This window comes from Lissotriton vulgaris, chromosome 2_1 (genome assembly GCF_964263255.1).
Source record: "Lissotriton vulgaris chromosome 2_1, aLisVul1.2, whole genome shotgun sequence".
Taxonomy (NCBI): domain Eukaryota; kingdom Metazoa; phylum Chordata; class Amphibia; order Caudata; family Salamandridae; genus Lissotriton; species Lissotriton vulgaris.
This window is the reverse complement of record NC_141687.1, coordinates 385,044,676-385,056,682: the sequence shown is the minus strand read 5'-3', so window position 1 is coordinate 385,056,682 and position 12,007 is coordinate 385,044,676. Positions and strand designations below refer to the sequence as shown.

The following is a 12,007-nucleotide window of genomic DNA, read 5'->3' as shown; positions in this document are numbered from 1 at the left end:
GACAGTTGACCCGAGTGGTGGAATCGACAGCTAATATCACTGCCAGTGCCCTTGGTAACATTACAGCAGAACTTCAGGCGGATAGGCTTATGACGTTGCAAAACCGTATGGTTTTAGACGTTGTTTTAGCAGATCGAGGTGAAGTATGTAAGGTGATCTATTCGAGCTGCTGTATTTTCATTCCAGATAACGCTCCGACTGTCTATCAAGCCATCTCAAAGTTGCATAAGATCTCTGAGTCCATACACGTGGACGTAGGGGATTGGACGCTACTTGGGTGGTTTTGGGGCCTGATGCCGACTTGGGGTTGGAAAATTCTGATGACCGTCGGGGTTGTTGTAGCATTTCTGTTCACATGTTGCCTTTGTGTGCAGTGTGGTCCTGCCTTATGTGGCCTCTGCGCTACGACGTGTATAAGACAGCCGCCTGTTACCAAAGGAGCTCTGATGGATAGAATTATGTTGCAGCAACATCTAGATGGTCTGATGAATATCGAATATGATTCCGACTAGTGCTTGCCTACATGAGGGCAAAAGGAGCGTCTGAGGTTCCGTGACGATCGTAAGTGGTGTTTTTGACTCGTACGAATATGGTCGAGTCTGGTATCTATGAACCGCAAATGACGACTTTAGTGGGTGTATGCGTTTTCGCTGTGCTAGCCTAAACCGTTCGTTTGTTTCGTGGGTTTCTACATCCGAGCCCACGGGTTCCATCTTAGATGCGGCATCCATTTTGTCTCTTGCCCTCAAGTAGCCAGCGAACGGACGCTGTCCGCTTCGCGACCCTGGGATTCCCAAACTCTTGCGGAAGACACGTTTCCTTTGAAAGTGTCTTTATGATGAGGGGGACGGCACTGTAAGGCAGATGGCCCCGCTCGAGGCTCATCTTGCCGTGCCGGTCTATTGTCTTAGTTGTGCATTCATTAGGCACGTCCCCTTTGATGCCTGCAGCTTGTGTTTCCCGATACCACCCCTTTTTACACCCTTTCCGATCTCCCCACTGTTTCTGTCTTCCTCTTCACCTGTTTCTGTCCCTTCCTCGATCTGTTTATTGTTGATTGGAATGTACTAATAGTGGGAAGATGGGTTTTTACGATGGGAACCGAGTTGTAAACCTTTGTGTACCATGATGTTCAATGCATTAGAACTGTATAAAAAGGAGCGACCCACAGAGGCAAGTCGAATCAGACTCCTCGAACCTACACATGCTGTACTTCCTGTGACTTCTGTGTTCCCTGCAGTAATAAGCCTCGAATCTTTGACGCCGAAGGAAGTGTCCCGTGTCTCTGTCATTTGTACGCCGGAACAGGTTACCCACGAAGGTTTTAGGTGTTATCCCTGGCACCGCTGGGTCTTAAGAAAACCCAGTCCTTCAGTTGAAACTAGTTTGAAGCACCAAAAGACCAAGTGCAGGTAGTTATAGAGGGAAACCACTGATGTAGAATAGAAAACTATGTGAAAATCTTCTTTAGATATCTGTGACTGAAGAAAATCAAGCAGAGCTCAGTGGAGACGCCCTAGCACAACATGCGGTAGAAAATCTGAGGAACTGCAGCTTCTCTCAGGAAGGTTCTAAAGGGTGGTACCATCTGATTGCTTGACTTTTAAATTTGGTCCTATTTTATTAAGAACAGTGAAATGTTACTAAACTAGGTCTCTATTGTCTATGTTTATTATGACATTGCTTTAATAAGGTGTCGGGGACTCCCTTCTCGGATATGGGAGGTGGAAGCTCCTCTATAGGGGAGTGGGGGCGTCGCCCCACTGCTTTCTCGTAGTGCGAGAAGGCAGAAACATAAAATGGTAAAACTACCAATTTATGTTTCTGCTTCTCGCACTGTGAGAAAGCAGAAGTGTCTGGAGTGCCTGGTTGTGGGCGGGCGGGTAGGCGGTCCTGCTCGAGGGCAGAAGGGGGGGTGGAGGGGGGTGGCTTTGCTCACTGTTGTGGGTATTGACTGTGGTCGACCAACCCAGTCATGCGTACTCTCCCGTTTTCTATGATGCAGCCTACATAGAGAAAAAGGCCTGGCTGGGGCACTCTCCGCTGCGCCTCACCAATCACAACGCTGACATTGCAGCGTTGTGATTGGCTTAGCCTAGGGTAGGGGAGGGAGGCTGCCTGCTGGCTGCTTCCTGTTCCTCCAGGATTCCGAACACACGGGACGGTACTGGCAGTAAGGTAGGTAACTTTTTATTTTTTATTCCCTCCACACGCAGGGCCAAGGTGTCATTGTCATCGTCTTTAGAGCGAAAGAAGGGGCAGAGATGAGCGGGACCTGCTCCCGGGAGAAAATGCCCTTTTAAGGACATGCATTTAAGCCGCGCTCTCACAAAGTGCTTTTGAATAACAAGAAGCCTTATGGTGTGAAATACCTGCTAGACATCCTAAGTTTGTGGTTCAGATCCTACTAATACAATGCCTACACCTTCCTTGGCTGCTTGACGGTCAAGTGCATCCTCAACTTTGTTTATGTATCGATATGCACTGCAGCTATAGTTCCACCCAGCGCACCTTATAAATACGGATATTGTTTCTCTACACTTCTGCGTCATTAGCTTTTAAAACAGTCGCAGAATTGCAGCGTAAGCAGCCGAGATATGTGCGTATGAACTGCACGGGATCGAATTTCAACGTGGCTCTGCTGTTTATCCTTCCACCTGGGGCAAATGAAGACCGATCCTAAGGAGGCAGTCTTGCAAAATGACAGTGCTTGGAGGCCACTTAGAAGCACTATTTGAGTGTTACATTAAAAAAACATGTTTCTTCAGCAAACAGCACCCCACCACTGCGCACACCTTATGCCACTAAAAGTGTGGCAGGCAGACGTAGAGAGTTGGCGATATCTTTCATCCATCTTCGCAGTCAGCTACCCTGAAATTCCTAAGCAACGCACAGATTGTCAACATGAATGCTCAGAACTGGACGTGTATCTGCGTGCCTGGGTAGTATCAGATTTTCCGAAGTCGATTAAGTCATGAGATTTCAACGAGCTCGCCCGATGGGACACCAAATATAATTAGAATTTTTAAATGTAATACTGTCAGATATCAGGATTTCAGAAGCTAATTATCAAGTGATATTTTTTCATACTGTAATGCCAGGTTCCACACTGCACCATCATCAGATGTCAAGAAGAGCATTAGAGCAGCACCTAGTGTTCTCAGAGAGCTGTTAAAGGTGGATCCACCTCTCTGCCCCTGGAAGTGCGGGCTGACAGCATAATAACATTAGATATGATCCATACACACAACTAATAAATACAGATTTAACCTCTGCGCCGTATAGTACATGAATGAATTAATGAATGTGGGTTTATAGAGCGCGTAGTAACCTGGAAGCATCCCAGCGCTAAAACCAAGACAGCCGATTCAGAGGTGGTGACCGAGAGAAAGGTTTAGGGGAAAAGGTGGGTTTTCAGGAGTTTTCGGAATCGGAGAATACAGGGTTCGCTCCTAAGTTTGAGAGGTAGGGCGTTCCACAGTTTAGCTGTGTTCACCGAGAATCGCCGACCTCCTATGCGTGCCTTTTTTACTCTGTGCACTGTGATTAGATGTTCATGATCAGAGCGGAGGGGCCTGATAGCTTTGTAGGGCACGACTACGTTTTTAAGGATGGTGGGGCCCTTGTCCTGTAGAAGTTTATGTGCCAAACAAAGGGACTTAAACTTTATCCTTTCTCTTATTGGGAGCCAGTGCTGGTTTAACATATAGATGCAAAAAAAGATGTGAAGTGATTTATTGCAGTAAAACTATCTCCATCCTCCCATTCCATTGTATCCGCTCACCAAAGTATTGTAAACCTGATTACTTTTAATTATCTTGCACCAAACTGCTGTGCTATCCCTTTACACAAAGGAATCCGTTTTACTGCGGGAAAGTCGATGCGAGTGTTGTGCGTGCTGTTTTTTAGGAAGAGGGATTTGCGGCTCTGATGGTCTTTGCGCTTTGCATTCAGTGTTTTGTAGCTGTGCAAAAGTAATGAGGTGGAAAGAAATACAATCTGCCGGACATGCAAAGCAGAAACAGGTGTGGCACAGACTGCTCCTCAGCCGGAGACAGAAAAAGGCAAACGCAATAGCAAGAAAAAGAATTGCGTTGAGTGGCGGTCTGGGGATGGAGGGGGAAGAAAGAGTGATTATGTGTTACGGTAGCAGCAAGTAGGAAAATAATCCTCTTCTTGTGTATGTAAGCTCTGCTACTGCGGGATGCAGGGTAATAAGCTCACATGACATGCCTGGAGGTGAATTCCGGCCTGCACTTATTTGGGTGAATATTTAGACAAAGGCTTATTAACCAAGCAAGAAATCGGACTGTATCACTCATTTGATCTTAAGAGAAGGCCTGTCCTTAGATAATGTGGCTCGTATCCCCTGGCTTAATCATATTAAAAGAGGGTTTGAATGGATTGGGCGGGGTGTTTTATTCTTTAAGCCAGATGCTATTGTAAGAAAGGATGTGGAATTAACCAAGATAGCCTTTCTGAGCCATAGGTAAGCAGATCGGGATGCAGAAGAGGCACTGAAACCAAGTGTTCGGGCATACTTATTGCTTTAATCAACGCCACTGTCAGAACCATTTCTTATGGGGTCCTTGACAACACATGAAACATGTCTTTTAACCAGGTTCCGATGAATCTCTTCCATCTCCTGCTAGCAAGACCCAAGGGGGCTTCCAGAGGCCAAGTGCTAGCTTCCTGTGGCTGCGACAGAATGTCTCCTCAGGATTTGCTGCACTTCATGTTTTTGTAAATTGTATGAAGTCTCCAGGAGGCACTTTTTAGTTCATATTTTAAAGAAATTTAATTTTAATCAAGTCAGACCAGCACTAATGTATCTTCAATTGTTGAAGGATGATTGTATAATTTTTATAGTAGGGTTTTTAAAAGCATCTATGAAATCTAGGCACTTTATGGACATGCAGAGTCTACTCATTTAGACATGTTTTTAGATAATCTATTGTGTGGTAACGGAGTTTATTTTTTAAATTATGTTAACAATTCTTTGTTTGTATGTATTGTATTTGTGTAACTTTTATGGTTTTGGAAACAATAAACGAATAAAGTTTATTGATTGATTGATTGATTGGTTGATTGACTGTATCAGCAACTGGACCAGGTACTTTACAGTTCATACAATTTGGCACCTATGGAGCCTTGAATGCGACTATTAGAACTGAATCGTCATTGCCAGCATCTTTCTAAATCACAGAACTTGAGATTTCAGTTGGTGCAAGGCCAGCTTTAACTCTTGGCATGTAGGAATCGGCTGTTGCAGGCAATTTTACCTAAATGTTTCCTGGGGACGTAGGAGAATCAGCTGATGACATTTTTTTGTCTCGTGTTTTTTGCCATGCGGAAATGGATGTCTTAAGCACATTGTCCTCTCACCCCTTTTTCTGTGACATGCTGAAAAAGTGATGAAAGTGAACAAGATTGTCGATTAAAAGTGGAATTAGACATGCAAAACCTACAATTCTTCTTGTTTATTGTAAGAAACCTTACGGACATTGCCATGATTTCTAATTTCCTAAAATATGACACTTGAAAAGTGGTATGAAGAATTTGATGTATATATTTAAGCTTGGATTTTAGTGCCTGAATTCAGAGGTACAAGCTTGAACATTTGACTAACTTTTGCCCACTAGAGAGGTGTGTGTACACCTGTGAGTGAGCATGGGTCTCTGTGGAGCTGGGTGATGGTACAAGAGCAAAGCTGTGTGAAGTGAGGGGAAGGGAGGTGCAGTGAACGATCTATGTTTATTAGGCCCAGCACTAATTGCTTTATTAACCTTCCTGCTTCCTCAAATTTGCTTAAAAATGCAGCATTTGTTCACTCTTTTTCAAACTTTTCATGGGGGCAGAGCCCCACCAAACGCCCCTATAGGGTGTTTGCGCTCGCTCACCGCAGTGCAGTACGACAAGAATGTTACGCCGCACCACTTTCAAATGTCACCAGCCATCCCTGATTATGGGGAATGATTCAAGCATGTGAATCTATGAAAGTTTCAATACTTGAGAAATTCAGAATTAGATTGAAGCTTGAAGCTTCCCTTTTGATGGTCTCTTGCTTCGCCTATGATCCCTGAATATGTCCATATACTGACCTTCTTGGCCAATTAAATAGTATTTGCCTAAACTTCGAGACATGACTGCCCGCACTAGCTTAAAAACATTTTGCACCGGACTGGCCCCAGAATACCTTTGTCTCCCCCATCGACTGATGAAGCGATCCCAGTTGCTGAGTATCAGTTTGAAGATGAAGAAGAGCAGGACCTTGACCAAGAGGAAGTCAACACAGGGATTAGGTAACTGGAAGCCTCAGTGGACTGTATCACAAGCAGAAAAAGCCAGGGAGCACAAGGACCTTGCAGTCCAACTGGACAGAACTACCCCAGAAGAAACCTTTCTGAGCAGCGCTTGAGACACTGCAGAAAAGTGTTATAAACCGGCAAGGATAGCAATCCAGCACCATCCCCAACCTGTCTGGTAATACCACCCTTACTCCCCTCAACTCGCCGTAAGTGACAGTGCAAATGAGTTCCATTTAGATTCCTTACACGTCATTGTATCTTACATAGATAGAATGAAAATCTGGTTACCACCCAGCTCTCTCATACCTACATTGGAAATGGTACTCCAGCCCTAAATCCATTAATTGGTGGCATCGGTGGATACCCAGTCCTGTGGTTACCCTGCTAACTGAAAATTTCTCCTATGGGGCTGTGGCGAGATACATACTGCTGTAGTTTAGTACTCTATTTGCACCCTGTCCCCTTTTTGAAATCCTGAGACCACTTTCACCCTTAACTAGTATCACTACAGAACGGTGTCCTGTTGGACAATGCCCACTAAATATTAAACCATGAATTTTAATAAAATATACTGGCCTAGGCATCCTATAAACTCACCAGTGACTTGAGTGGGGCTCTTGTTCATGTTTTGTGTGGAGCTGAGAGAATGTGGAGTGTTTTTGCAAGATACTCAGCAGCAGGGTCTCAAATTTACTGATATGTCAAACCTTGCACAAAGAAACTAGAGCAAGTGGTAGATAGATAATAATAAACTGAAGCCAATCCATATTTAAGTGGGGCTACGTCTTTTACACTGATTGTGAATTTGTAAACAGTTCTTAGTAAAATGCTAGAACTAGTCTTTAATCCTTGAGCCATAGACCATAACTAATCAAACCAGCTTCAAAGTTGGCCCATGGGATAACATATCACATGGCCTAATGTTATTCATTTTTTAAGTACTAAGCGTTTTGGTGCAATGTTTACATTTGTAACTTTGGCCTGGAGGTGCTAGCACTTTATAGTTTTCTGTACTTGTCCTAATTTAAACAGCCCTAGTTAACTTACCAGTAAATAAAGACCTTTTCTTGGAAGTGATAGCTCTTACTAGGCATTGTATTTATTTGTTAATTTGTGTGCCACGCTCTAATGAAGGTTCTAATCCACTCCTACTCACCATAGAAGGACTAAATCATTTACACTCACCCAATGATGTACATGTCCACACCAGTTCCCGCGCTCGACTCAATATGCAGCAGACTAGAGACATCATCAGGGGGACCGGCAGTGCCCACATTCCAGGTAACCACGTGCAGCCTGCAAGAAGAGGAACAGTAATGAGGATAATACAGAGAGCACAATGAATCCATGAAAGCTCCGTAGTGGGCCAAGGTGATAACATGACCCTCACACTAGCAAGGCCAGTCTACCAATGAGGGTAGAACAGGACAAAACATGATACAGCAGGAAGACCAACACACAAAATAATAGGCGTCATGCTATAGTGAGACAAAGCATGCTTCCCAGGCTTGCCCAAAAGGGATTGCCAGGGTGCAGGGTCCTTTGAGTCAAAGACAATGGCAAGGGACAGGGCCAGGAGATGAGGCAAGGTAGGGTGTATCGTCCACCAAAAGCAGATTTTTCTGATACAATTAAGACCAGACAGGGAACATAAGGAATGTCGGCCAGGTAGGCTGGTACGTACATTAAAACAACTTCACAACTCAAGACTTCTGCTCTTCCGCAGACTGACAGAAACAGCTCTCGCCATATCACAACAATGGCCACCACTCACCATCTTACCACAAGGATTATCTCTCCTCAGATCACTACAATATCTAATACTCCCCCTTTCACTACATAAGGGTCTGCACACCCCCCAACACACCAAGGCCATTGCTGTCCACTAGAAGAGCAAACAATGCCTAACAACAAGGGCCAAAGATTTTTTTTTTGCCAGAAGGGTCACTGTTCCCCTTCTTAAAACAAGAACCACCTACAGATATCTCACCATAGGAGTCCGCAACTCTCCCTTTTATTATGAGGCACAAAGCCTCACCTCTCGTTGCAAGCACAACTGGTTTCACTCTCACTACAATATAACCAATCCTACATTTGCTAGAAGGACTACATCCCTCTGTCATGCTACACCGCTGAACCTGCTCCGGCAATAATCTCACCTGGCACCCCCCTCTGGTTTAAGGGTTACCATCATTTCTCACTTAACAACTCGCTATTCTCATTCCTCCATTGCTCCTCCAACTTTCACTGAAAGGTTAACTGTTCTCTCTCGTTCACTAAAAAGACCTCCTTTTAATTCAAGACACTCCACTCCTCAATTCACCTAGGTATCCTTATCCCAATTCAAGAACCTCTGCTACTCCCTAGACTAGAAATGAGAACTAACCTGTAACTCCAGTCCTCCAGAGTTAGTATGTTTCATTAAAGGGACATGCTTGAAATATTCTGACCGGGGAGGAGGAAGTGTCGTATGTGAATATATGAAAGATACCAACATTGGAGATCTGGAGTTATAGTTAGCACCTAATTTCTTCTCTAGCATTGGATCTTTCAAATATTGTGTAAGTTCATTAAATCATCTAGTCTTTGGTGAAGGTACAGCTCATTTACGGTGAACACCTGTAATTATCTGACTTGCTTGCTGAGCAGAAGCGTGGTTTGCCATGAAACCAGTTTCAGGTGGCCTTTCAAGTTTAGTATCCTTTATTGTTCAAGAAATCGCAATCTTGTTACTGGAATGGTGGAAGATTTCCCGGTGTTCTAGATCTGCCTTAGTTCTTGGAATATGCGGCTGTAGGGGCACACGCCTCTACCTTTGACAGAGCCTTGACAATGCAGTTGTAAAAAAATAGATATAATTTGAAGGAAGGCAGCCACCCGCACCAGACACTTTGTAAAGGTCCAGGACGAAGAGTTCTGTTTAAATCGCAGCACCTGAACTGATACAACTGCTGCACTACTTTTCAACCCACCTCATGCACTGGCTGCAAGGCTTTGCACTGAAGCCACCATGGAGAGTGGTACAGGGCCTAAGACATAAAAAACAGCAACCTCTTTCGTTGATTGGTGTTGTCAATAGCCCAAAAACGTTTTGGGTTTATTTTTACTGGGAAATGTAGTACTAGAATATATGTGCCTCTTGCACGCCATTTTCGGACACGTAAGTATCTCCTCCTGTTCTGTCTTCATAGCCTCTCTAAGAAAACTGAACAATTGTTCAGACTTCCGTGCCTCAGTATGTACACTCTCCTTTTGCCACCCTTACTATGTCATTTTAAAATGTTTTGTATCACCATATCGTTGTGATCTGATGTTCCTCTGCTGTGTTCTAGGTCAGATTTTCCACAAAACGTGGCATGCATTAAGTTTTCTCTTTTCTAGAAAATGGAAGACCTCCTAGATGTCAAGGTCTTTGCATACTTCATCTTCCTCTGTAGTCTTACGATGACACTGCACATCTACCTGCAGCTTTGCGGTAGTAGATGGTCCTGTTTAACGTCTACCTCTCCAGATTGTGCCTTTCTGGAAGCTGCAAGTTGCAGAAACCCTTTAACAGTTCTCTTGCTCCTTACAAAATGGCAGATGCCTCCTGCTGACAAAGGAAATGCATGTGTTGCTGTGGTGTAAGGATACCTGAGCTCTCAGCCTATGAGAAGCTCAGGATGCCCTTTGAAATACAAAATAGTCCGATGATGACCAACCACAGACAATGCATGAAGTTCAGCCCTAGGAGCACGAGGTCCGGGTTGAGTTTCATATCAATGACCCCTTTAAGATTTTAAATTATGGCAGGATACAACTAGGAGGCCATTTAAATATAGGGGAAATTACATTTTGTTAATTGTATAAAGACCCCAAACGTGTGCATGGCCTGCAGGCTACTCCTTGAGGCCACAGACTCAGTAGAACCAGGACTCTGTACTTTCAAGATGATACTTATAGTCTACTGCCTCAGTGGTGAGGCTGTAGATGAAGATTAGTAAACCTGTGTCTGTCGAGGTCCACAATCCATTCACGGGGACGCAAGCGCTGGGATACAGGCTTACTTTTATTTTTAACTATTGTCATCTGGGGTGACCTGGCAATCAGGATGCGCTAGCCTTGCCACCTTATGTGGCTTTCTAAACCTTGTTCTTGATGCAGGCGCCATGACTGTATTCTGAAATGGCATCTACAGACAAAATGTTGTCTTGCGGCTAGACAATCAGAAAGTTCGGGTCTTCAAAGATTGTGGGTCTTTGGACCTGATAAGGTCAACAGAAAACAAAGTTCCCTCATCTAATAGGACTCCTCTTTTTTCAAATTTGGATATGCAGACCGGCTGCGAACTAAAACGACCAAGATATACAAAAAAATAACCCTTTAAAGCTCACCAGGCACCTTTTTTAATGCTAATATCTCAACAACTACTAGACGAATTTACATCAAACCAACAAAGACACACTTTCTGAATAAAGTTCTACTTATATGATAAGTTTAGTGTAAATGTGCTCTGTGCTTTTGGCTGTAGGTGAAAACAAAATTTCTTATGGGAGTTAAAATTGAAAAACATATTTTTACTCCCTTCTCCTTTTACTATGTTTTGCATGGAACTGCACATAATTTGCTGTGAATAACCTTAGCTAGCTACAATGATCGAGTGCCAAGGGTGCTGCAGGTCCGTCCACATGGGGTCAATAGATTAGAAATAAATCCCAAAAATGATTTTCAATGGAAAATGCAGCTGGACCACAAAATACAGGATGAGGTCTTTAAAATTACTTATCAAACTTGAACTGTGAGATTTACTCAGCAGTCCTTTTTTTCACAATTTCCGTAAAATATATTTTAAAAAATGCTCAACTGCTAGCATCAAAATTCGCAACGTAGAAGCTGGGATTTTTTTTTTTAAACAATCAACAAATTAATAAAGAAGAGGCTAGCAGGTGCTTTGCGATCGTCAGTGTTAAGCATTGCTTCCTCAAGGCTTAGACTTTGCTACATATAAATATCCGTTTAAGTTCATTAATTGCTGTGCAGTCTATTCGGATTGTAAGGATGAATGGATGATAATGTAAAATTCTACTTTTATTGAAGGGGGTAAGGCAAGCCATGACGAGACCAGCTCTAGTTGGCTATGTGAGTCAGTCAAATACAGAACCACTTAACTCTGACTGCCACAGAATCCTCCATCCACTGCAGCCTGGGTGCCTGGCAGACCACAACCAAACATGCCATAGGTCAGCGCGCCCACAATATTCTGATGTAAAGCAGGAAGAATGAAGGGGAGCATTTAGGAAGGGGGCAGAGCCTGTGAAAAGGAGCCTCTAAACATATCTGAGAATTGAGACTTGGGTAGAATGCAAAAGAGACCAAAGGTTTTAGACATTGTTAGACTACATTGTGGAACAGTCACCAGTGTGGGTGAGGCTGGCAGACTGCTAGATCTTATACGAAACACATGAGCCCAAGCAGCACAACCAACAAATTGGTGGCAAATACCGAATTTAACCTCTCAACCTGACAACCTCACACTACATAAAAAATTAGGAACTCTCAAGCCCCAGACTGGACTCAAGCAGAACTCAAAAGCTTTGTACTAGGAAAAGAACAAAAACGTACAAATCAAACACAGAATAAGAAGTAACAAGCCTCTGGCTATGTGCGGATTCTTAACCTCCTTGGCTCAGCACTACATACAGAATTTGTACTCACAAGGA

At 43.6% G+C, this 12,007-nt stretch overlaps 1 protein-coding gene across 2 annotated transcripts in view; it reads right to left on the bottom strand.

Annotated features, from left to right (window-relative positions):
- INPP5K (inositol polyphosphate-5-phosphatase K) overlaps positions 1-12,007 on the bottom strand; it is a 425,899-nt gene that overhangs the window by 312,031 nt on the left and 101,861 nt on the right. For both annotated transcript variants that reach the window (XM_086955215.1, XM_086955214.1), the window contains exon 3: positions 7,494-7,604. In XM_086955215.1, coding sequence (XP_086811341.1) covers positions 7,494-7,604 — 111 coding nt within the window. The remainder of the gene's footprint in view (positions 1-7,493; positions 7,605-12,007) is intronic.